The following is a 27227-nucleotide window of genomic DNA, read 5'->3' as shown; positions in this document are numbered from 1 at the left end:
CCTGGAGATAAACATGTATTTTAGTAAGGTTAGAAAAAGAGAAAAGGGTGGGGGGTGGGGTGAAGGAGACAACCAATAGATACAAAGAGAATGAGTTCATGTGTTAAACAACCTGCAGACTGACTGCTCATTAGAAAACAGGCAGATATAAAAGATCAGTGAGATGCTGCAGGTATAAAGGACAAATGAATGCGCAAATAGTGGGGGTAAAAAGATAGTGAAGAGGTCCATGTGCAACAAAAACACGAGAAATAACGAGGGAAGATAAAGTTTTGTTCCATCTCGAAGAGTAATCTTGCCCTGTCTGTGGCTCACTTTTTTAATTCTACCTCAGATTCCCACTATGACCTCTGTCTTTGGTCTCCTACAATGTTCCAATAAAACTCAATATAAACTTCAGGAACAGTGTTTCATTTTTCTGCTGGGCACTACTCAGCCCTCTAGTCTGAGTACTGACATTAGTAACTTGAGATGACAGCTTATACCATCTATCTTCTTCACAGCAGGGTGCCTGTGATGTGGGGAGGGTCTTGGGGAAGGGGAGGCCAGATTAACATTTGGTTCAGAGGCCCTTTGTCAGGGCTCAGCACTGGCAGGGATCTGGGTGCTTGGTGTGGACCCATTGTTTTTTCTACTCTCGTGATTGGCAGATCTGCAGTGTTTCACATGCATTTTCTGTTTTAATTTCATTTCTCCTTCATCTGTAGTTTTATTTTGCTCTTTCTTTCTCATGCTTGTACACAGAATTCTCTATGTCCTTTCACTCCCCTGCCACTATTTGCACATTCTTTTGTCCTTTCTACATGTCTGCATTATCTTACTGAAGATCTTTTGTAACTATCTATTAAGCAGAGTGTAGGTCATTAATTCCCTCTCTGCAATTAGTGTATCTATTGGTTCTCTCCCCCCACTTTCTATTTTTCCAACCTTATTAACATTTCTAGTCAACTCCTAGCCTTCAGTTTGATGAAGGGTACACACCTGAAATGTCATAAACCTGATTTTTCTCTTTACAGATACTGACTGACCGGCTGTCCATTTCTATCCTCTTTTTATTTTGAATGATTTCATGGCTTTGCAATTCAAATATATTAAACTAGAGGGAATAGGTGGTGCATTAAATTAGCACTTTGGCCTTTTACATCTAATGCCTGATTTGGATCTAGTCTACCCTGGCTGATGATCTCCTCTCTCACTGTTATCTGTAGGGTCTTCCACAAAATGAGTTTGGGCAGACAATCCAGTACTGAATTAGTGTGGGTCCATGATACAAAATTGTCCCTAGTTCAATAACTAACATTTATTATCTGTAAACAGACCGTCTCAAACTACCAATTGAATGAATTCCTTCCTCGTGCAGAAAAATGTTTGGAAAATTGTTTTTTTTTTAAACATTAAAAAGACCCTTTGGGGCAGCCAAATGTAAGAGTTAAGCTTCCCAATCACAAGGTCATGAGTTTCAATTCTAATCTCAACTAATACTGAAGCTTGGTTACTTTCACAAGACAACTTTAGAAGTTTTCACCCAGCTGTTAGAGGGAACAGAAGACTGCTCCATATAAGGTGATCAGCAAGACTAATTATATAAAACAAACTATAATGCCTTTTAGTCATTCTTGGATAGGCTTTTTCATGCTCTGATGTATCTAAAGTTAAAATACAACTGGACAAGAATACCACAAAAAAATGTGTAAGCTATACCTACAAGGTATTTATAGTAGTTGGAATCTCCTTAGTAATACTGTTTCATAAACACAAAACTGAATTATTTAATCATTTTGACAGGAAAAGTTAATAATTCAAAAAGGATATATATATTCTTACCTATAATAAAGTACCTGAGGGATCTGACCTCGAGTCTGATTGGTTCCATTACTGCTGAGGCTACAAGTGCTAAAAGTGAATGTTACACCATCTGGGCATTGAATAGTAGTCATCCCTCCGTCTCCATTTGCAGTGCGACTTCCATAGTTCCTTAGACGTACTGCATACTTTACATTTTCCTAGAAAAGTAATATATTTAGTAGGCATTACACAGAATCCTAAAAACAAGGAACAAAATATATTAATGCTAGAAATTTGTAACAATCATTTATTATGTAATGGTTTAAATTTGCATTTGTTTCAATGGCAAAAGTGTTGGCCCATTGAATCTAATTGCTACAAAATACTTAGGATGCACTAAATGCATTATCTAACCTGATCAGAGCAAGGAGTATCGGCCCAAATTTATTGCTTCATACCTTTAAAGGGACAGCTTTATCCAATCTGATTTCTGCTGTGTCACTGGAGGAGTCATCAGTGCTGTACGTCCCTTTTACTAGTTCTAAGGAAGTCCACCTGTGAGAATGTGCTGAATCACCAGTGTGTTCACTCTGTCAAAAAATGTTCAATTGTAATCAAGGGATCATTGGATGCCTCAGAATATAACATTTACTCAAAAACACAACTATTTACTATGTAAAGTTAAAAACAAAAACAGTAAACTTACATCGTCAACCAACACTTCCAGCTCATATTCATGAATGCCACCTCCTCCGTATACATGGAACCCTACCACAACTACCCCAGGTTTGTCTACAGAGAAGCAGATTGCATCCGGCGACCCATTACCAGTGTTCCAACTTCGTCCTTGGCTGGTTTTAACAAACCGGTTTGGTGTGGATTTAATAGAATGGAGGGAACTCAATCCATCAACCTGTGAAACAAACCAAGACGTTCAAAGAAGCTAGTCTTTAGCCAAATACAGGTTTCTCCAGTCTTCGAATACTAAATGCTGAAAAAAAGACGCCTGCAGCCCATGCCCCATCCCAAAATTAGTTTTACATTAGTGGCTCTTTCCTATTTTATATATTTAGTTTTTCATGCTTAATGTTACAAGAACTGGAAGATAAAACAATGCATTACAAGATCATGAAGAGTAATAAACTGAGGATAAATAGCTTGTTATATTTTGGTTTGAGAATTAAAATCTTCAATTAAAAATTCTTCAGGACCCAGTTTGCTAGATGATTTTCTCTCTCACTTTTTTGGTTCATTATCCACTTTCCATCTCTGACTTGCATCTTTAGCAACGTGGGGTACAGGTCTAATAATTTTTTTTCCCCAAATGTAGATTTCTTGAAAGCATATTTTGTAACATTCCATTAATTCTTTATCACTCTATAATTACAGCATTGCGTGTAATGCGTTCAATGAGTGTAGCTACCTTATTTGACATATTTATATGTATACCTATGCACACATTGACTTAATATTAAAAACCTCAATAAAAATAAATATTTCTTAAACATAACAATGATTCTGAAAATTGCTACAATGTGCTCCACTTAGTACAACACTGACAGTTAATATGTTGCTCACAAAAAAGTTATTTTCAGGCACAAGTATAAAAAATTCATATGTTGTATAATATTAAACTTTAAATAGCTCAGAAAGTCAAAAAAGCATTCTCTAAATAGTTCAGCTCAGATCTGGACTCTTACCTCAGATCCCAGTGCTGATGCAGTGAGTTCACTCACTATACTGGCAAGGAGACCACAAGTATTGGATACTAGAAGAGGAGAGAAGAGTTCTACCTCTCTTCTAAGGCTCTTTCGAACTGGAAGAACTACAATGACCAACATTTTTTCTAAGACTTCTCGAAAACTGGTCATACTTGTAATATTTTCTTCAATCTAGGGGAAAATATATCAAGATTTTATTGCATATCCAAGAATATATGATCTTAGTTCATTTCAATTTTCACTATTTATTTGAGCTTCTTTTAACAGAATACTCCAAGCCTCGGCCAAATCAGATTGGCCATGATCGCATTGGATGGCGGAGCAGGCTCGAGGGGCCGAATGGCCTGCTCCTATCTCTTATGGTCCTCGGTACTCCAGGTTAACCATGTGATATTTTAACATGGACCCTCAGATTTCAGCCACTTCATACATTTTCAAAAAATCTACATTTTTGACTGATCTTTTTAAAATACAGTCCTGTGTGGTGGGACTCCTGTGAATCTGATTCGTGTTTCGAACTCAGATTTTGGCTAGCACAACTTCTGATGTATTCACACGCGTGTGATGCAGTAAACTCAGTTTTACAATTTCATGTTACGTCATCCAAATGTTATCAATGTTGTCAGTTATTTTGCAATAGTTAGAGCATCAAGATTTAAAAATACGATCTATAGCACTTTTGTTGGTGTATATGGAGGGAGACTTAATTATGCATTAACCTAGATCTGCTCAACTGGTTAATGCAGGTTATAGTTCAACTAAAGGAGGAACCCCTAAAATACAACAGACAAAAATTTTCTTTCTCACTTGGCTGAGTTTCTCCATATGAGCCACTAATAGGGCAAATCTGTGAACCAGGGCTGATTCATTCTCTGTGCTAGTTTGCTTCACCAAGGACCGAAGCAGCACCTCTCCATCATAGGCAATGGGAAGAATTGTGGTCAGTTTGACTGAAGAGTGACACAGTGCAGACATGACTGCTGCAAGTAACCGACTACTTGATGTCTTGAAGTTAGCTTCCTGTATATCCTAATGAGAAAAAAAAACACCGATTAATTGCCTAGTATAAAAAAATAAAAATTAATGTGAAATTGTCCAGATTGCAGATGACTAGGCAATAGAGGCTTTTAAAATCGGTTTTGATTATCCAACTGTCCACTATTGCTCATAATACAAAATGTCACCATTGACATGCAAGCAGAATTCATCTCAAATACGCAGATACTTGCTTAACTATCAGAAATTAGCATAGTTGTATTCTCCTTTACCCTATAAAATGTAGCAAAGAGCAAATAACCACATTGAACATAGATACATAACCAAAACCAAACTTTCTCAATGTCTCAGTGAAAATATTTAAGTATATTAGAAGCATAATCCCAAACCAGCAATAGCATAAACATGTCGAACAGCCTGAATTTATATAGCACTTTTAACCTAGGAAAATGTCCCGAGGCACTTCACATAAGCGCAATCAGACAAAAATTGGGTGGTAAAACGTTTAGTCAAAGAGGTAGGTTTTGAGGAGGGTGAAGAGGCGGAAAGGGGGTGAAGAGGCGACGAGGATTAAGGAGGCAATTCCACAGCTAAGGGCAGAGACGGCTGAAGGCACAGCCACAAAGGAAGTGGGGATGTGTAAGAGGCCGGAGTTAGAGGAACGGTTGTAGGGCTGGAGGAGGTTACAGAGATGGAGAGGGGCAAGGCCATGAAAGGATTTGAACACGAAGATGAGAATTTTAAGTTTGAGGCGTTGGTGGACTGGGAGCCAATGTAGACATGGGGTGACAGGTATGCGGAAATTGATGCAGCATAGAATACGGGCAGCAGGGTTTTGGATGAGCTCAAGTTTACCAGGAGCACATTGGAATAGTCAAGTAGTCAAGTCTTGAAGTGACAAAATAAAAATAATGGTTTTGACAGCAGGTGGGCTGAGGCACAGAAGGGCAATGTTATGGAGGTGGAAGGAGGCGGTCTTTGTGATGGAGAGGATAAATGAGGTCAGAAGCACTGCTTGGTTGCTAACAGTCTGGTTTCAGCTCGAGGGAGGCCAGGAAGGATGGAATCGGTGGCGAGGGAAAGGAGTTTGTGGGGGTGGGTGGTGAAGACAATCCCTTTCCAATGTTTAATTGCAAGAAATTGTGATTGACAACACAGAAGCAGTGGAGAGATCGAGAGGTAGTGATGAGGTAGAGTTGGGTGTTGTCAGCCTATGTGGATTCTGACGTTATGTCTTTGGATGATGTTGCCGAGGGGCAGCACGTAGATAAGCAACAGGAGGTGGCCTTGGAGGCACACCAAAGGTAACGGTGCGAGGCGGGACGAGAATCCATTGCAGGAGATTCTCTGGTTACGATTGAATAGGTAAGAATGGAACCAGCTGAGGGCAGTCCCACTCAGCTGGATAACGAAGGAGAGGCACTAGAGAAGGATGGTCTGGTCGACAGTGTTAAAGGTTGAGGAGAGGTCATGAAGGATTGTGGGATTTCTTTTTCTTTGGGGAAAACGCAGAAGGAAGTGGTTTTGGAAGGGAGATGTGAGTGATGAGGGATACAGGGAAGTGATCAGAGATGGCCTTGTCTGTGATTGAGACAATGGAAATAGAGATGCCATGCGAGATGGCAAGGTCGAAGGAGCGGTCGTGAATATGAGTAGGAGAGTTTACATGGAGGGAGAGATTAAGGGAGGACAGTGAACTCAGGAGAGGGGGCAAGGGCAGTTGAGATGGAGGTTGAAATCCATGAAGATGAGTCGTCGTTCAGTACAGAGACTGAGGGAGGAAAGTAGAGAGGATATCTCAGTGAAAAACTCAAGGTGAGGCTTGGGAAGGGCAGCAGAAAACAAGTATTTTAAAGGAGAAGCAAGATAGGTGGAACAAGGTGTGGTGCTCAAATGGGAAGAAGTGCCAGAGGAGTAGGGGGACAAACCAAGGTGAGATTTGGTGACAAGGGCCACACCGCCACTGTGGCAGGACAGGTGGTGGAAAGTATAACCAGGAAGGGAGGGCTTTAGTAAGGGGGAAGTGTTATCACCCGTGAGACAAGTTGCCATCAAGGCCATGATGTCAATGCAATCATCCACATTAAGGTCGTGGATAGCAACAGCCTTGTTCGCAAGTGAGCAGACATTCAGGAGGTAGATGCGGAGAGGGGTGGTAATTGTTGATCTGCTGGCAGAGTCCAAGGGGTCAGTGGTGGGGGGGGGGGGGGAGCATGATGGGAAGGAGGTTGATGAGGTTAGCCCCCAGTGGGGACGCTGGGCGGGACGGTCAGAGACGAAGATGCGGCAGTTGGAGTCGCTGCCCATAAGGAGGCAGCGACTAGGTGGGTAGGTAGCATTACTAGATGACAGGAAGACAGACAGGAGAGAAGGTACAGCAATCAGTTTGCAGGTGAAGTAGATTTAAGTAATGCCATGTCATTTGATTTAAATTACACATATGCAGAAAAAGTCCCAGTGCACAATCATGTTAAGTGCAGAATAAACTGGATCCACCTCCTAATATCTGGCTTAACTGCAGGATCTTGTGATTGTGTGGAAAAAAATGTTATACCCAGTTTAATGTGAGATCAGCAAGGTGAACATTTTGACAAAGCCCCCATTTCTGCTCAAAACTCAAGTTGTCACTGCCACACTATCAAAACCTGGTAAAGAATTTACTAACAGATGAAACCTTTGTCATGTATGTCTCCATTGATTAGACTCCACTTGTACCACATGATCAGTCTGAGACAGTTGATGCATAGTGTGGAGTGCAGTCGATACGACTAGAGCTATACTGTGGGTTGCAAATTGCACTCTGCCTTACACGTGTCAAGAGCTCTATTCGGTAGCCAGTGTACTTTTTTTGTTAGGAAAGAGCATGTGGGACTATCCACTTTCTTATAACATTGAAGACTCAATACCAGGTTTACAGAGTGCCCAGCAAATCAGGCAGAGTACTTTTGAATCTGTTGGACCAGAGTTGTATTCCACATGGTGTCAAGCACAAAAGATACAATACGCTCTATAACAGGCTACCTCATACCATTCCAGATATCACCACCCAACCCGAGTTCTGCTGCCACTGACTAATGTGCAAAATTACTTTACTTCAATGCAAAACTGCAGCATTAGCAACACGACAATTTATAATCAAAACTAAAATTTATGACCAGACACATGCACATGCATACAGCAACACAATGAAGATCAATCAGCCTCCATTTCAAGAGGCTCACCAAATTTAGCTTTTGGCATAACACAAAATAATTAGATTTTATTCCAATAAAAATGCACAGATATGTTATCAAATTCAGAGACAGAATAAAAACTGGAAAGAATTAAGCTTCTATAAAAAATAATAATGAGTCTTTTTCTCTCCAACTTACCTGATCCAAGCAATTAAGCAAGTCACAAAGACAAGCCCATTGCAATGCAGGGGTAGGATAAAAAGAATGAAAACAGGCTGTAAATGTGTTGTGGCATTCCTGAAGAACTGCTTCCAACAGAGTCTTGGGTTGTGAATGGTAGCCATGAGGATCATTGTCAAGCCTCAGCATACAATGGTCAATTCCTTCCGATAAAATCTTTCTCAGGAGAGATCTCGTCTTTCCCACACATTCTGCCAGTTTGCTGGTTTCCTCCACCACTGCTTTAGCACCAACTGCAAGGCAAAATAAAAAAAATCCACAAATTCTAATATACCTGCCTTCAAATCAGAAGTGTAAATGGTAGATGTTGCTGAACTGAAGAACGCTAAATGAACTTTTAAATTTACACAAACTTTTAAATCAGTGATCCAAAGTACTACTAATTTGCGCTCAGTTTGGAAGCAGAAAAAAGTGTTAATACTCTGGAGCAAGCCTGATTAATCCATTACTTCAAATTTGTTGTAAATAAAACAAAGCACCAGAGCCACATTTTTGCTTTGTATGAAGAACTGCCACCCCCCACTTCCCCCTCATTCACCCACATAAATGATGAATGCAGGTACTGTTCCTACAATAAACGGCATAGGAACTAATTTGAGTGGGAGAAGAAAATAAAAAGGAGTAGCCCTACAAAATTGGGAGAAAATGAAAGGAGATAAAAGAAATACGTAAAACTGAAGAAAAATGTTGAAAATTAAGGTTAAAGTGAGACCTTGTTCTTTTTTAATGCAGTGTACGTAAATAGTAAACGAGTGAAGGCCAGACTGCAACCTTCCACCCAGTCATTTTAAAATGAAGAAAACTATGGAGTGTCAAGTGCAGAAGCAGAAATCCTAGCCAAAATGTTTAATCTTAATGGCATGTGTAATCTAAGAAAATGAGACAGTATTTTTTTTGTTTTAAAAAGTTTATACATCTGTCGGTTTACCGCTTTAACCAATCCTATCATAGAACCAAATAAGTAGGGATCAATTAAATCCTAGAACCATGTCTTTGACATTTCTAATTGATTAAATCACATTGCCCATCAGAATTATCAACCCATCTATTACTTTTTGTTTAAGCACAGCCAACGGCTACATACAAACACAATCCTCAAATGGACTGAATGAAATGTACTCTTTGAATCAATGGTTGATCAAACACAAGGACCTCACTGTACATCTGTTGTCCTGAGATCCATCTAGTGTAGTAAAAATTACATGCTGGTCCAAAAAAAACACAACTGACATTTTACAGGCAAGTCATCAATTTTGTGTTTCTTATTTGCTGGGCCTACAGTACCTGATATAGGGTATATCTCACAGATGTAGACACGCAGCAGTCGCAGACAAGAAGTACCAACAAATTTTAGTCGTTCCAAGTCCAGCAGAGTGGCTGTATATTGAAAGCCTTTTAATCCCTGGAGCTCCTCCACTCCCAATACCAGGGTTGTCCAACTCCACTGTAGAATGCTCAGCAATGACTCAAAACACTCCTATATTTAGGATTGATAGATTCAATAAAGTTAATGTATTTCAACTGTATTTTTATATGTGCACCCATGAAGAACTATGCTCAAGTTTTCTTTTTACAGTGAATTTACAACACACTTAAGTAGCACTATCCTCTTACTAGCATTTTATTTTTCAACTGAATACTCATGTTAAACATGCAACTGATAAAATTAATGAATGAAACAGAAAATGGAGAATTTTTCAACCAGGTCCCTTTAACTAACAATCTTACAAGGATTTTGTTGCAATGGGGATCTAATGCCTTTGAAGGGCTGAGATTATTTAGGACAAATATTCATTGTTAATTCTCCTTCAAAATATACCTCATCACAGTAAATCTATATATGAGTGTTGCATTCCCCATTTTTTCTCCCTAACTGGAGTAGCTCTTAAATATGTTTCTGCAAACATTAAAATACATTCACATTTAGTTTTGGAGATATGGTGAAGTGCAAGAGGGTGGCCATCATAATTTCCAGCAACAAATGGGGAGGGGGGGGGGGGGGGCGTTGGGATTCTTGAGAACTGCCCTATCCAAGTGCCATGCAAGGCAAAGTGGGTCTAACACTAGCACCAAGAGTTCACAATCCATACAAATTTGACAAGTAAAGCAATCATCTTGAGTGACAGATCTAAGCTCAAAGCCCAGATTTCAAGGGACTCTAGGATTAGCTTGTTCGCGACCATATAAATTTCTTCATTCCTTTGAGTTTTTTTCAGTCCTATAAAAGTGCTTGCTTATCTTCAGCTTCCATTTCAAACTGTGGGCTCTCACGCAAAATGTTAACCCATCTCCTCTTTTTACAGATGTTTATGGACTCCCTGCATATTTCCAGTATTTTGGCCTTTTCTTTCAGTTTAGAGCATTTGTCCTCTCCCCCCCTTTATGTTCTCACATAGATAAATCGTGCTATATCAGACAAATGCTATGGGAGTCAGTCACGGGAAAGGATCCGTGGGACACAATTTTATTGAACACAATGGGGGAAGGGAACGGCCAGATGATGGTCAAGAGTTTGGGTCGTCAAATTCTTAAAGCAATGCAATCCCAGTTTTTCTCCCTATCTGAATGCTGCCCTCAATGATTATTTACAGGTTGAATGAATGCAGAGTAATCTTGCATTTAAAAAATGAATTCAATGCTTCCCCTCCTCAACTTTATACCATTTCAGATTACAAACAATGTTTATTCCATCAATTTCAGCCGAATAGTTCACAAAGAATGTAATTCTGATTAGCTGTCTGCAAGGAACTGCTAGTACCATTTCCAACAACAAAATTACAGTCTGAAACTCTATTTGGCGATCTGTAATCTGAGGTCCATGTCTAAGGAATTCCTTATAGATAGGTATCTTGATTCATTGATGTACAAAATTATGGTTCTAGGAAGTGAACTGAAGATAATTTGTATTCAAATTTGTTCACTCACCACTGATACAGTTCTTGCAAAAGATCGTCTTAAAATATGCACTGGTTCACTGGGTTGTTGCTTTCCTTTTCCAGAGCTTCCATCATTTGATGGTAACCTGCACCCAACACAATCAAATTCAACACAATTTAATTCTAGCAAATGAATTAGCCAAAATATAAATGTAATAAAAATACACATGCAATGTCTAAATAACAGGAGATTTAAGGTTTTTTAAAAAATTGACTTTGCAATAACCAACCTGTACAACAACTGTGGTATTTGGCCTGCATTCACATCTGTCCCATTGTTGGACTTCTTTGAACTTTTGAACTGGAAAACAACCCTGAAGCAAGAACATATATATTTAAAACACTGTCTTCAGCTTCTAGCTGCTGCATTGGCAACACATTTATTGAAAAGTATGCTAAGCTTACTCTTTCACCTTTGTGACCTAAATTCAAATTCAACCTAGAATGCAAGTCTCCTCTCTGCTGAATATTTGTTTCACTTGAGACTAATTTGGGTAATCTCAACCCTAATGTTATTTGGGAACTGGCCCTAACTAGCACTAAACAGAAAAAGATGGCTGCTGTGGAAAATGGAAATATTCACACTGCCATCAGGTCGTTCTAAACTGGATGTTGAAGAACACTGTTTTGGGTGGAGTGGAGGGAACTTTACTCTGTGTCCGGCCGCGATATACCGAACCCGGGAGAGTTCAATGTGGAGAATGAACGTAAACTGCACTAACATCTCATTTGATAAGCAAAAACATTTACCAACAAATATAAATGGGAGAAAGATTCTTACCCATCATCAGTGGTGATAGAGGCCTGACCATGGGAGCCACAATCACTGCTGGGCCCTGAAACACGAGCCCAAGCCACGTACCACCAACCAGCCTGCAACAGCACAGGCTCATCAAACATCATTGCATATTTCTCTCTGAAAAATAGAGTTATGTGAACGGAACTCAGTATAAAACAAATTCTTTAATTTTTATTAAATTAGTTGATCTCCTATGGCAAAGCACACAGTCACAGCAAGTATAGTTTTCAGGTTAAGCAGGGTTAGATGGTAGGGGATAATTGGATCATTGCATACAGATATAATTCAGTCCGCATTTTAAAGTCATACATTCCTTCCTTATTTTTTTTCAATAATACTTTGATTTTATATTCATAGTTAAGTAGCAGAGCATACAGCAATTTGGGAACCAGAAGTAAAATTGGTTATAACACAGGAATTTCTCTGCAGTACAAGCTGAGCCGAGATGCAAAATTGAGGCACTTTTAATTACAGTGGAACATGTTTACATAAGCAACTTCCATTATAAAGGTGGACTCGAATTTATAACGGAGAAAAAAGTTGACAGGAAAGTGCATGTAGATTCAAGATTTTTAATACATTATATTGTGCTGAATAATCTGCCTAAAGATTTTGCATTCCAAAAACGATAGTTTGGAAAACATATCACAGAGCTGGTAAATACTTTAAAAGAAAATTTTACACAGAAAATTAGTTACCGACTTACTTTATATTTTAGGTAAGTATACAAGCACTTCATTTATACACAACCAAATCAATAATATTGCTAGATTGTCACTAAGCGCTCTAGACACAATGCATTCGTGATCGATTACCCACCAAATGTCGCAATTGACATTTTTACAGTAATCAATGTAAAAGAATATCAGAGTACTTTAGAGGTGGCTGTTATGTTTCTAGGTCTTTTCCTTCATTCTTACTCTAAATTTGTCAGCTTCTGAATTTTAGATAACTCTAATAGGCAAGTCCTGATTCCCTATGATTTTGAGAGTCTTCACTAGCCGTATCAAGATCATTATTTATTTTGAGCTACCAAATTTATCCTATGCCTCACAGGATCTCGCTCGCTGCTTTGCTAAGTGTTTGAGCATCACAATTTCAGATTTCATTTTAAGTTTAAATTATTACACTAAATTATTTTACTAAAGGTGAACAACTAACCTATCAATATCCTTCTCTCCGCAAAATGAAAAAAAAGTCGCAATCTAAAGCTAAGCTAATCTTCTGTAAATAACTTTTTTATATACAGTTTTCTTATAATCTTTACTAACTGTGGAAGATAGCTAGTCTAACCTTGCCTGAGAAGATCTCAGTCTGCTCGATGTGGCCTCCACTCAACTCTCCTAACCCATTTTATATCCCTTAAATGGGTGCCGAGGCTTGTTTTCACAACTGTCAGGCCCATTCAAAAATAACTGTCTTTTCGCTAGCTGAAGCAAATATGAAGTCGGTGGCTTGGCTCGTCTCTCTAATCAGTTACCACAGAAACAACCACAAACCTTGCTACATCTAGTAATTTAGACCAGGACACAGCAAGAGGCTTTTTAAACATTTTATGCATTATGACCGAATTGAATAGAAATGGGCAGCTAACGGACAAAACAACTTCAATTTGTCAAAGTGGACAGTGAGGAAGAAGCAAAAGGAATTTGGGGTGGCAGAAAAATAAACTGAAGACATGGTCAGGAAGGTTTTCTTAAAAGGAGATTTCTGGTGCCAGGGAAAGAGGCAGCACAGTAAACTGGTTCTGAAAGAATTTCAGAGCACGGAGATACAGTGGCTGAAAAATTAACCTCCAAAAGGTGGCATGGAAATAGACACGCAGTAATCTGGAGTCAGGAATGAGGGCGACAAGCTGGCATATGGCTGGACATGATTATTCAAAAAGGACAAGGATCTTAAGATCAATTTGCTGGGACACAAGGAACCACTTAAGCTTGGTGAGGACAGCCAACGGGTGCTGCAGAGTTCTTGATCAACTGGATGTTACAAGCACAGTCAAATCCAACACAAATTTTATTCATTAGCCTCTGTTCACTGTGTACATCAATGATTTGCATCTAGGACTCGAGGGAGTGGTGTCCAAATTTGTAGACTGTACTAAATAGGAGGCATAGTATATAATCCTGTGGAACCCAAAGGAAGCTGGATAACATGGTAGAATCAGCAAAAAAGTCGTAGCTGGAATTCAATGTCAATAAATATGAGGTGGTACATTTTGGTAAAAAAAATTATACTTTGAATGGGGAAGCTGGGTGATGTGGAAGGGCAAATGATTAGGGTTTTCTGGTTCTGAAGACAGTAAAAACAGCACCTCAAGTACATAGGTCATAACAATGCTAAAGGAATACTAGGTTTTACGACAACAGCTGCAGAATATAAGTGTCAAGATGTAATGATGAATTTATATAAAACCTTAGTAAGACCACAAAGGAGAATTATGCATAGTTTTGGACTTCACAGTACAGGAAAGAAGTTGAGGCAATAGATAATACAGATTCACTAGGATGCTGCCCACTATGATAAATAAATACAAAGAAAAACTGGAGCTGTTCTCATTAGAGGAGATTAAGGGATGATTTGGTAGAGGTGTTTGTTATGAAGGGATTAGGTGGAGCAGATTGAAACATACAGTTTCCAGTAATTGAGGGTTCTAGATAAACAGGACTTAGGTACAAGATTAAATGCAAGAGATTTAGGACATACAGCAGGAGAACTTTATTCTTTTACACAAATTTGAGGCAGTAGAATTCATTACCGGAATTTGTGATTGTAGCAGAGATTATGTCAACATTTGAGAAGAGCTTAAATAGGTACAAAGCAGACACATGGGATTAGGGCTGCTGCTCGTGTGGAAGATAAACACAAACACGAACTGGTTGGGCTGAACTGTATGTTCTTTGTTGTCATTTCCATGTAATTTGGGTACTAGTACAGCATTAAAAATCTAATTGTAAAAGACAGAAAGTGTGCAAGACTGCATCAGTTTTACCACAGGTTAGTACCCATGTTACCAATTCAGCTTGGATATCAATACATGAACTAATTCTAGTCTGCTAATGCTATATCAAATAATTCAAGGGAATCAAGTCACCACTTATCAAACTGATTTGATTAATGAAAAGTTCACTGTGAACTCAGACTGCACAAATAAACCCACCTTGCAGCACAGTCATATGCCAGGACATCAGTTTCTGCCAGCAGGTCACCATCAGTTTCATGATCTCCTCCATCAGGACCCAGCTCAAAAAGCTAGTAAAAATAAAACATATAGTTTCAGTAATGTCAAAGTATACTTTATATTTTCAGTTTAGGCTGTTGTATTTCTCTCAAAAATAAAAGATACCAGTCAAGCATCAGTGCTGCTTCCAAGCCAAACCATCAAGTAGCATACCTGAACGGACCATGATCAGATCCAATTTTCTTTCACTTCCTTAGATAACCCAGCAAAATTAAAATTGACCCCAGGGGCATCAGAAGGGGTGCCTTCTGCTGTCATACAAGCTGTACTTATACTGATCTAGTACTCGTAACATCTATCCCCAATTTGTATAGTTACTAACTTTTTAATGGTAATGTATGACTACCTGCTCCAGATATAAAGCAAGAATAGAACATGCTTGAATTGCATTCAATTTGGTTACAAAGAAATATGAAAACTCTCTTACTTGCTTTGCTGGATAACTCACCTTTATTTTTGCTGTGTATTCACCTCTTCCACCGAACAGGCCAAGACCTCCAAGTAATATGTCTGTGTCAGCACAAAAGCGAATGGCTTCCACAGAATGAGCAGAATACCCCCAGCCACCTCCATGACCTAAACATTAATAGCAGACACAAACATAGTTAATACAAATTGCTTCTCAGAAGCTAAAACAATGATAAAAAAGAAATTCACCTTATTTTAAAAACTTACTTTCAAATCTATTAACCACACTATAGTCTTCTTTGGAATATACTTTAGTAACTGCTTGTATCTCCTCCTCTGTATTAGTGACTCCCATTTTCAGGTCCTGCATAACAGCCAACGTGTCCAAACAACCTGTTTTAATATTTGAAAAGAAGAATTCAGGAAAATCAATTACTTTGAACTTTGTACCCACTGACAGTATTAGACTACGGCGTTTAGTCTAGATGATACATGATTGTTATTCTACTATGTTTTCACTTCCTCCCCCACAAAAAAATGCAAAATTAGAACTCGTCCATTCATAACAATCCTAAACTAAGTAGACTTCTGTGAAATCATAAGTTGTGGGACTTTACAAAAAGCTGAATGCTCACATTGATGGTGACGGTCCAATTTCACTGAACGAACATGTTAAGAAAACTGGAGATCAAAAATATTTTAATACAATGCAAGAAGAAATATCAGCACTCAAGTCTGGTGTGCAAATTACAGGTGCCACGATCTTCATTTCGTGAGAAGTTAATCACTTACACACATCAAATGATAAGAGGTCTACTACTGTTGTGCAAGTTAAAAATTCTAAAAACACTTTCACAAGCACTAGGTGTTTGTTAATTAATGTGTATTCAAAGTTTGTAGTTAATGTTGAGTACTTAAATTGGTATTAAAGCAGATAAAAGGTGACAACTCACTGCTGCACTGCAAAAAAAAAACTGTGGCACAAATATGTACACAGCAACCATGAATGCTTACTTATTTTCGTATATCGGAGGGTCAACTTTACTTGGAACAGGTAATCCGGTGTCAGGGGAGCGTAACATGGTTTTGAGGACATACAAACGGAGATCACTCAATGAAGCAGGAAACGAAGGATTTGAAAATTAGGAATTTGAGGATCCTGAAGTTGATTTCACTGGGCAGAGGGAGCAGTGAAGTTTATTGAGAATGGGAGAAGATGGATGTGCAGGACTGTGTATGGGAGAGGAGACAGAATGTGAAGTTCTGAACAAATTGGAGAATGTGAAGAGAGGTTGGTGAGGAGAGGGTTAAGAAGTCAGTCCTCAAGGTGACAAAAGTATGGATTAGGGTTTAGGCAGCCATAAGAGGGGGTGAGAGGCATAGACAGGAACAATCTGAAGGTGAAAGGCAGTACTCTTGACAATAAACTTAATATGGGGTAGGAAGCTCAGGGTCAAACATGATACTGAGAATGTAACCATGGAAATCTGATGGAGTCTAAATTAAAAAAGGGACATAGGCACTGGTAGGAACTGAAGAGAATGGCCTTGATTTTGAACCAAGGGAAATTTTGACTCATCCAAGACCTGAAGCTGTATAGGCAGTCAGAAAATATTGTGACAGTTTTGGAATTGATGGTAGAAATGAACGGTAGAATTGAACACCGCCACCATATTTGTGGATGCTGACCCTTTGCTTGTAAGTGATGACATTGGGGGGGGGGGGGGGGGGGGGAGGTGTACCATGTTAAATGAAGAAGAGGGGGCCAAGGATGGAGCCCTGAAGAATGGTCCCTTGGACGAGGCACAGAAGGGATATCTAATGCTGCCTGCAAACTGTATTCCAACATGAGTTAATGTTGTTAGAAGAGCATTGGAGAAAATTAGAAGATTAAATTAAAAAGCATTCCCATAAATAACTTCCATGGAGAATGCCATTTTAATATTCAGAACCTTCCTAGAATTGTTGCTTTCAGTCTGGCCAACGAATTCAATACAAAAATCAACCAATTGCTATCAAAGATGCTGGTAGGATTCCCATACAGCTTCAGTTAGTTAATTATAGTGAGTCGCATACTCAGATTATTATTTTTTGCATTAACACCGAGACATATCAGGCTATACATAACTATGCCAAACAACCTCGTTAGTGCTTAAACATGAATACAACTTTGCAAAAGTTTTTGAATGAACACTACATCACACCGCAGAGCTTCAGGATTAACATATGCACATATAATTATTCAAGTATCCATACCTAGAATGTGCAAAGCCCCATGAGATCTGGTGGTATTTGCTTTAGATCCTGTTGGTAGAGCAAGTTCAGGACTCAATATACTACATCTGCTGTGAATATCTGATGCTGCAGGAAGCCTGGCATCTGCTGTAACCGCATTGTAACACCAAATTTCTTTTGTACCTGGTATGAACCTTTGGAGAGAAAGAGAGGAGCCTGTCCATTTTACAACTGTTGGGATTTTAAGAGTATTGACATATGAATTTAAACAGAATACAAAGATTAAATGCTTGTCTCAGATCTACTGACTGCAAAATCACTGGCTGTTGTTTCAAAGGTTACTGGTCTAGGTTGTCAGTAAAGAATGAATAACTGTGGTTTAGTTTGTTCTACTGTTCCAGCGTTACTATTTTAAAATTTCTCTTCAGTAAATATTTTCCATTTCTATATTTTATCATTTCTTATTCTTTTCCGTCTAAGGATAGTTGGTCAGCTAACAAACATACTGGTGGATGCAGAGAGTAGCAAAGGAACAGCAAAGATGTTTTGAAGATAACTGTGACCCAAATTTTACTCAATATCATATACCCCTTTTCTTTTTTTAAATAGCAAACCAGAGTGTTACACTTAGGAACATAGAAACAGGAGTGGGTCATTCAGCTCCTCAAGCCAGTTCTGCCATTCATTTAGATTGTGGCTGATCTGTACCTCAACTCCATTTAACCACCTTTGCTCCATATCCTTTGATACCTTACCTAACAAAAATGTATTGAAATGAGTCATGAAAATTGCAATTAACCCAACATCAACAGCCTTTTGTGGGAGAGTGTTTCTACTAACCTTACTGGGGGATTGGCATTTCAAGCACAAAACAGAAATATTCAGACATTTGTCACAAAATCTGGGAATGTGTCAGTTTGGGCATTTGAAATGCAACAAAAAAAAGCCATCTATTGTGAATTCTCTTCATGCACTTGAAAATCTTAAGAATAAACTTGCTGTAATATTTGAACAGCATTTTAAAAAATAAATTAAGGACTGCATAAAACTTGGGTGGCCAACATGAGTTTTGTTGATTCAGAGAGCAGCTCTCATATAGCCTAGTTATATCAGGAAGCAAAAGCCTCAAATGAAAATAAAGGATAATTATGGGAAACAAAGGCCAACTTTTAATAATTATTAATCCCTAGTCTTGTGGGGCGGGGGGTGGGGGAAAAAAGAGGAAAAAAAAGTAGAGCTAGGTCATGGAATTCAGCAAGAAAGTCTGTTGAAAGACATAGTTTAGGCAGAGTCCAATGATCCACTGTCCAGTCATATGGTCATCATAGGAATGTTTAACTTAAATTCAAAGCAAAGAAGCAAATCTTATATCCCATAGGAGCACTCAAATAATATTAAGGCCAGCTTCACACAATCATTTAACAGCGTGCTTAGTTGTGTATTTTTTCCACTTGTAAGAGCAGAGGATTTTCAACTAATTTAACTATGGAACTGCAGGGAAAGAGAGAAAAAAAAAATCGGCTTTAATGTGGTAGGAAACGAAAGCTCAGATTCTTCTGCTGCAAAAGATCCTCTCATTAGCACTAACAGAGTAATGACAGTATAGCAACCTTTCATGCAACCTTCTGAGGGTAAAATGTCTTACAAGTTTCTAACCCATTCCAGATGTAGATCTAATTGTAAACCATGCTTTTTTGTCCTTCTACTGAGCTGGAGAATGGCCCCTTGCATTTCCAATGTAGATTTGATACATCAATATTTATAGTTATACAAAATAAAAATTTAATCAAACAAATCAGTTGTGCAGACTGTGGGTCTAGACCTTACCTTCACTGTTACTGGGAATGTGAATTGCACTATAAAACTTTGTACAAAAAGGTCAAATTGACTTTTATAATGGTATTACACAGAATCACTCTGGAGCTTGAACTCTGCTGGCCTAGTGTAATCAGTCCTAAAAAGGTACACAGTGACTTGCAACTCTTTGGAACAAACCTAAAGTCATCTTTTTTGTAACATATGCTGCTGGATAAACTGCATACAGATAGCACAATAAATGTACCAAACTAGAGTTTAAGGGTTAATCAGCATGCTTTTCATTCTAAAGTACAATATTCAAATTCGATAGAACAGAAAACAAATATCACAGGCAACTTCAACATTTTCCCATTATCTTTTCCATGATGAATAGGTTCTTCAGTTTGATTAATGAGTGCAGGCTGCCTGAACTTGTGTTTTTTTTTCTATAAATTCAAGGAACAATAGCACATTTTATTCAGAAAAATCAGATTTATTTTATTTTGAATAAATACTACTGTAATCTCAGTTTAATGATAGAAAACAACTAACTTCAGAAAACTACTGCTGATTTTCAGTGCATATTTTCACAAGCAACTGTAGAAAACAATCTTTAATATACAAGGCTCAGTAAATACAGCAACAAGTTAATATGGAGTGAAGTACTTGAGACATCTGAAGTTCTCCACGATAATAAACAGAATACCAAACTTATTTCTTTAAAAATACCCATTTTTCAGATCGCCACAAGTTTACACAAACATGTTGTATCTGATCATGTCTACAAGCTTAAAATCCAAAAATAATGGCATTACATCTTTGTGCTCAGAAGTTCTATTTCAGGGAAATATTGCAACTTTACCTCCAAATTACATCATACACAGGATCCAAGCAAACTCCAAACCCTCGTAGGTCTTCCTGTTCTGAATCATTAAATGTCCTGCAGCTTCCATCCACCTTATTGATTAACAGACATTTAAAGGGTGGCGGCTCAGTTATGGATGCAGGTACCAAACCTGTATGAACAACCACCAAAGATTAGACTACCGCAAGACTTTTGGCCATACCATTAAACTTCTTTAAAAAGGTTTTCAGATTTTTAATAAAACTAGAAATCAAGAGCTTGCCGCCATATTATCCTCCTCTGCAGCAACTTATCCTAGAGCTTAGTTCCTAGTCTATATGGTGCAATACCATACACTGCAGAGAATTTACGTCTGTACCATCAGGAAAGCCAAGCTAGTTCTACATAAAATGGAGTTGATGGGCCATAATTTGTTGTGGCAGGGTATCCAACGACGTCTGCTGTTAGTTAGACTTGTCCTTGCACGTTTAGACTTTTAAATTTCTTGGGTGGCAAGCTGCTGAAAGTGCGAGCGGATAATGTCACAGCGAGGGAAACAGGGCAACTGGGACCTGAGTGAACTGGGTAACCAACTGTATAGCTCCTTAACCAATCAGATTGAAGGATTGCAAAATTGGCAACTGAGAAGGAAGTGTAAATTAGAGTGGGGGAATTCAATGTCAAAATCAGGTACAAAGACAGAAATGGGGGGGCGGGGGAAAGGAAGATTGGATTGAGAGAGAAAGAGAGACAAAGGAAAAGTAAAAATAAAATTTTACATTTTACATTTTTAAAACAGTGAACAAATAAAACCTGAAGGAATGAGTCGCCGCACTTGTAATTGTTAATTTTCAGTGCCAGAGACTGACTGGCAGTAATTAACACTCATCACATCATTAAAAGGAAACTTAGACTGAAATGGAGAAGACTTAACTTTCTGTGGTGAGTTTAGTTCGCATCTACCATGCAAATACAGCAACTTCATGTCATTCAATGCATTTCAACGGTGAGGCAGACAGTGAGATGCCGTTCTGGCGAAGCTAACAGCGGAGCGGAGCCTCTCGGACTGCAACTTTTGGATATCTGTGTTTAACCACTGATCTGCCCTTCGCCTGAAGTTGCTGTAACATTTGTGCATAAATAACGGCGAGCGCCATTAGCCTCACCATTATTTTGACAGCAAATTTTGGCCCATTGTGTTTTGTGGTAGATTATTCAGATTGTATTTTGATAAAATCTACATTTTCAAACTTTGGCTTCAATTTGCAACTAGCTCCTCGTTTCTGTTAACAATTTAAAAAAAATCACGACATAATTTAGTACCAAAGTAAGAAAGCTGTCTTGCCTATAATACTTCTGCTGGCAAAGATTTCTGAAGTTGATAAAACATGCGAGTTGATAAGTGCTTCATCAATGCGCAAGAAGGTCTGGTCTCCACTTGCACCTATCCAGGTAGCCTTTCGACCATACTTTGAGCCTATGTTTGGCATAGGAGATGGTCTCGTGTTCCAGAATGGCACATCCAAAATTGGTCTACCAAGCTGCCCTTTCTACAAGGGAAAGGAAAGATTTTTAAAATGTCATATCTTCACTTCCATTAACATGAACCTAATTAACAACTTGCATTTATGTAGCTCCTTTAACGTAGCAAAACATCCCACAGCACTTCACAGAAGCACAATTAATTAAAAAAAAACAAGCCACAGAGGGTGATATGAGGGGTGATGAAAACCTTGGTCAAAGAGGTGAGTTATAAGGAGGTTGATAAAGTAGGAAAGGAAGGTGGAGAAACAGAGGGGTTTAGGGAAGGAATTGCAGTGAGTGGGGCCTAGGAGGCTGAAGCCACAATTGCCAACAGTCGGGCAAAGGACGGGAGCATGATGAATAAGAGCTGGAGTCAGACGCATAGAGAGTTTGCAGGGGGGGGGGGGAATTTGGGCTGGAGAAGATTACAAAGAATGGGAAAGAGGTGAGGCCATAGAGGAATTTAACCATGTGGATGAGAATTTTAAATTTGAGATACTGGGGAAACCAGGAGTCAATGTAGGTCAGCGAGGAAGATGGGAGGCTGGCCAGAAAAGCATTATAATAGTTGAGTCTGGAAAGGCATGGAAAAGGGTTTCAGCAATAGATGCGCTGAGGTAAACTGGGGTGTGGGCAATGTTATGGAGGGTGAAGTAGGCAGTCTTTGTGTTAGAGAGAATATGGGATCAGAAACTCAACTCAGGACCGAATAGGGCACAGAGGTTGAGAACAAGTATGATGCAATTTTAATCACCACTTTCAAATGTATACATCGCATTTCAACTGAAATGATTTATTGGATCAATTTTACGCTTATGTCAGTGCTTGAAATCCTTTTCACACACAGATGAGTCCTAAGTAATCTAGCATGAAAAGATATCATAACTCACAAGCCAGTTATGACTGAGCAATCATGAAAACAAATAACCTGGTGCTAAATGTTTAGGATCATTACTCAATAAAGGAATAACTTATTAAATGGTGTACAGGCTGTTGTCGTAATGACAGACTGCATTTGAAAACAGTACAAGAATGAGGAAATAGATCTTCAAAAAATTCTACTTGTTAGATTTATTCCATATAATGTACAGTCTGACATTGTAAAACAGAAGTTTATGCATGACTTCTAAAGCATTCTGCATTGCTTCGGTTATATTGCATATAAAATGTTTTATATCAATACGATTAACTTGTATATATCATGATTTATCAAAGTATCACTTAAAATAGCAAGCAAATCCTAAATATTAAAAAAAATTCTTACCGAGAAGCTTCCAAATGTGAACACTTGTCCATCTGCTAACAGGAGAGCTGTGTGGTTACTGCCTGCAGTTACTTGGGTACATGGGGCTGGTAAGGCCTGTACCAATGTGGGTGCCCCTCTGAAATGAAAAAAATGCTTTTTAGCAAGGAAACAAAAAATCCTACAAACGCAAAGCTTTAACTGTTTTACTTATTACCTTGAATTTACATCCCCATGTCCAAGCTGACCATGTTGTCCATATCCAAATGTATACACATCACCATTCTCCATCAGAATCACTGTAGAATATTTGTAAAACATTAAAACCCTTGGAAGTAATAATTTTGAGTACCAGTAGCATATAAACATTTACTCCTTTGCAAAAAGAAAGCAAATATATCGACTAATGCAAGTAAAAATATTTATATAACTGTCAATTTATAAACTTTTCAGAATTACTAGAAATTAAGAACATTTTCTAGTTGAATACAGAAGTATTAAAATAAAAAATATGCTTGGTTCCCCCAAAAAGCTCTGAGTTTAGCCAGCAAGTAGTTTTGTCATACAGCCCAAGATGGACACAGGTACAGTGCCCAGTCTGTGCTGAGATAGCTGACCTCAGCTCAGGCTGCACTGAAGCCACAATTGACCACAGTGTCCCTGTATTTTGGGGGTGGGTGTGAGGTGAAGAAATAGAGGACAGGGGGATCATGGTGGGAAAGAGGGAAGAAGGAAGAAAATATTGGCCAGGTACCCAACTCCCAATCACAATCCAGCAAAAACTGCTGGTCATTTTTGTATATGTATGGAGGTCAGGCGAGAATAAGAAAGGACTTGGCGGTGGGGCCCACCATTGATGATTAGCCTTCTAATGCTCATCGAAGCTCAGACATGAATAATGATATCGTGGGAAGGGTACCAGAGGATAACCAGCACCTATGGAACCATATCCCAGAGAGTCAATGTCTTCAGGAGAGGAAGGAGTGGGGAGAAAAGAAAACTGGAGACACATTTTAAAATAGTATTCTTTGAACAATTTTTGAAATTCAAGTACCATAGTTTTCAAAGGGATAATTACCTCAGTTAATAAACAAATTAACTACTGCAATGGTCTTTGGGGAAAATGTTAAGATTGAAAGAGGTCAATAACTGAACTTTGTTGTGCGCCTCCTAGGAACGTATGAATTAACATTTTTGAAACTGTCACAATTATAAAGTCTTGTTCACTAATGTTGATTTAAATATAATGTATTAGAACTTCAAAACTACATGCTCTTATCTAGATATAATGATATAATTTATTTAATATTGTCCCTCAGGTCAACTAATAGGACTTTCCACTTTGCTGGGACGTTAGCAGCTCCTGGTCCACTTCTCAATTCATATAATGTTCACAGAGAGATACAAACCTATTTTCATAATTTATGAATACGACTACTCAGAGCTGGATTTTAAAATGATGATCCAGTACTTCCACATTAGGAACATTTTATGGAACAAATTATGCTTACGTTTTTGGCTTTATGCTGACTTTTCTGCTCTCAAAGTTTCTTATAGGCACTCAATTTGCAAATAGTAACGTGTAAGCAACAAGAACATAGTTCGCTTGGAGGATCAAAATTCTTCATAAAACTGTTTTATGAATTATATGAGAACCATATTGTTTTTAAACAAGTTTTCTTTAAAAAACAAAACTTGTATGAAGTGGAAGCATTGCAGCCTTTATGGGTTAACATTTTTGCAACTTCTGAGTTGAAATAAACCTATTAAAAAAGCAGGTCTCAAAACTGCTTTTTGATTATGGGTGAACTATTTTAATAATCTAGAAGGAATACAGTACGTCTACACACGTGGCATCAGACCCCTTAGCTAGAAGGAGAGCCTACAGAATCTTTGAGGGGATCTTATGGAAATATTGAAAATCCTTAACGAAACTGACCGAGAAACTGTTTGCCATAGCCCAGGGAACAACAAGGGGTCGTGGGATGAAACTCAAAAGGAAAGAAGAGGAGACAGATCAAATGTAATTATTTTGCAATGGGGTGGTGAATGTTTCAAATGGACTGCCTAGGAGGCGATCAGTAATTTTGAAGTGGATTGGTCAGACATCAGGTAAGAAACTTAAATGAGGATACAATAGCAAACCATGCATCATGTTTTTGAAATTTGGGGTCAGGAAGGTAGACCAAAATGGTATCTTCCAGTCCTGTATATTCCTATGTTCCTATATCAAAAGTGACTGCACTTCAAAGTAATTTAACGGCCACAAAGTGCTTTCAGATTTCCCGAGGACCTGAAAGGCACAAAATAAAAGTTAGTTATTTTTTCTATTTATTCAAATCATAACACAGTATGCATACCTGAGTGATGGAATCCACAGCTAACCTGGACTGCTTGGAGATCATAGTCAAGACATACTGCACCGGGAGGGTATGTTGTAATCTTGCTGGTGTCTTTATCCCCCCTTTCTCCATTAGCATCTGAAAAAAAATGCCCAACCACATACAGTGATCCACAACATCGAAATAGGGAGAAAACAGTCACAACAGTTAAGCCTGATATTTGCAGATAATTCTTAACTACAACACACCGGCAACTTAGGTTTCATCACAAAGCCAAAACACTCCTTTTGCACACAATATGCAAATTTAAAAAATATAATCTTTATACTTTTCCTATTAAATTGAAATGGTGGGTGTGCATAATTTAGAGTCACGACCACCACTATTTTTTCTGGATTTTTTTTTATTTTTTATAAAAGGGTAGTTATAAAAATACACCAAAAATGCCATTCATAGAATGTTTATACAATGTAATTACATCAAAATCTGCAGCCACTTGGACAGTCATAAATCATTTGATATGCAGTGTGAAAGGGTACAATACCCCTCCCCCTCCAAGTGGGGATGAAAAAAATAACCTTTGTTAGTGGAAAGTGCAACAGATATTATACTTCAGGACACCAGAGGTATATGGAAGTCTTCTTTTGGAATAATGTTCCCCTGGAGAAATATACAAAGAAGGGCTAATGATAGCTTAACTTAAAAGGCATTTTTTTAAAAATTCAAACGCATCATTGGTATAGTTGTCCTCGTTCTTTGAAAGTTCAACCTCCACATGCATATGGGGGAAATATAACAGAAAATGCTTGCCCTCTAAGAAGGTCTCACCATGTGGGTCACGTGATCTTTCCTAGCCATTTTATCTTTTGGTCATTATGTTTAAGAATCTAGAAACAAAGCTGCTGAAAAAAATCTATACCTACTTTGAGTGTTTCTGTTTGCCTAATATGGATTGCACACTCTCCCTCGGTAGGGATACGTCCCACTTATCTAAGTCCATAAAGCTCAGACGCAGGTGGGCAAAGCCGAAGTTTAGAGACCCAAATACGCACAGAGGTATTGCTGGAGTTTAATCAGGTAGAACTGCTTACTAGAGCTGCTTCCTGCCGTCAAGATGATGCTTTTGCTGAACATTACTAAGCATATTGTTTCAGGTTGTTGCCCTGTGTGCAGGTCGAGAAGAACCCTCGACATTGATCTAAGAATTGATCATCACATGCTGAGACTGAGCTCCAACTCTCCCTGCCATAGAGTAACACAAGCGGATACACTCCACCACCCAATTTTCTACCTCAAGTAATGGGTTTAGGTAGAACCTTGTTCACAAGGAAAATGATTTCTGTTGAAGATTTTGCATCCCATCTATATGGAATCGAGGGAAAAGTACGGACTTGGTTAGGAAATTGGCTGAGCGAAAGGCGACAGAGAGTAGGGATAATGGGTAAGTATTCACATTGGCAGGATGTGACTAGTGGAGTCCCGCAGGGATGTGTCTTGGGGCCTCAATTATTCACAATATTTATTAACGACTTAGATGAAGGCATAGAAAGTCTCATATCTAAGTTTGCCGATGACACAAAGATTGGTGGCATTGTAAGCAGTGTAGATGAAAACATAAAATTACAAAGCGATATTGATAGATTGGGTGAATGGGCAAAACTGTGGCAAATGGAATTCAATGTAGACAAATGTGAGCTCATCCACTTTGGATCAAAAAAGGATGGAACAGGGTACTTTCTAAATGGTAAAAAGTTAAAAACAGTGGATATCCAAAGGGACTTAGGGGTTCAGGTACATAGATCATTGAAGTGTCATGAACAGGTGCAGAAAATAATCAATAAGGCTAATGGAATGTTGGCCTTTATATCTAGAGGACTAGAGTACAAGGGGGCAGAAGTTATGCTGCAGCTATACAAAACCCTGGTTAGACTGCAACTGGAGTA

At 38.5% G+C, this 27227-nt stretch overlaps 1 protein-coding gene across 8 annotated transcripts in view; it reads right to left on the bottom strand.

Annotated features, from left to right (window-relative positions):
- Nucleotides 1-27227, bottom strand: part of mycbp2 (MYC binding protein 2) — a 153229-nt gene that overhangs the window by 90524 nt on the left and 35478 nt on the right. For all 8 annotated transcript variants that reach the window (XM_067986509.1, XM_067986511.1, XM_067986512.1 and 5 more), the window contains 19 exons: nt 25303-25422; nt 23160-23241; nt 22964-23081; nt 21521-21725; nt 20194-20347; nt 17556-17728; nt 15567-15692; nt 15340-15467; nt 14811-14902; nt 11633-11767; nt 11082-11165; nt 10841-10937; nt 9200-9392; nt 7874-8148; nt 4314-4535; nt 3486-3677; nt 2492-2698; nt 2244-2375; nt 1825-2003 (listed from right to left, as the gene is read on the bottom strand). In XM_067986509.1, coding sequence (XP_067842610.1) covers nt 1825-2003; nt 2244-2375; nt 2492-2698; nt 3486-3677; nt 4314-4535; nt 7874-8148; nt 9200-9392; nt 10841-10937; nt 11082-11165; nt 11633-11767; nt 14811-14902; nt 15340-15467; nt 15567-15692; nt 17556-17728; nt 20194-20347; nt 21521-21725; nt 22964-23081; nt 23160-23241; nt 25303-25422 — 2914 coding nt within the window. The remainder of the gene's footprint in view (nt 1-1824; nt 2004-2243; nt 2376-2491; nt 2699-3485; nt 3678-4313; nt 4536-7873; nt 8149-9199; nt 9393-10840; nt 10938-11081; nt 11166-11632; nt 11768-14810; nt 14903-15339; nt 15468-15566; nt 15693-17555; nt 17729-20193; nt 20348-21520; nt 21726-22963; nt 23082-23159; nt 23242-25302; nt 25423-27227) is intronic.

This window comes from Heptranchias perlo, chromosome 6, assembly GCF_035084215.1.
Source record: "Heptranchias perlo isolate sHepPer1 chromosome 6, sHepPer1.hap1, whole genome shotgun sequence".
Lineage (NCBI taxonomy): Eukaryota > Metazoa > Chordata > Chondrichthyes > Hexanchiformes > Hexanchidae > Heptranchias > Heptranchias perlo.
Note: the sequence above shows the minus strand (reverse complement) of the source record. Positions and strands in the feature narration are given on the sequence as shown.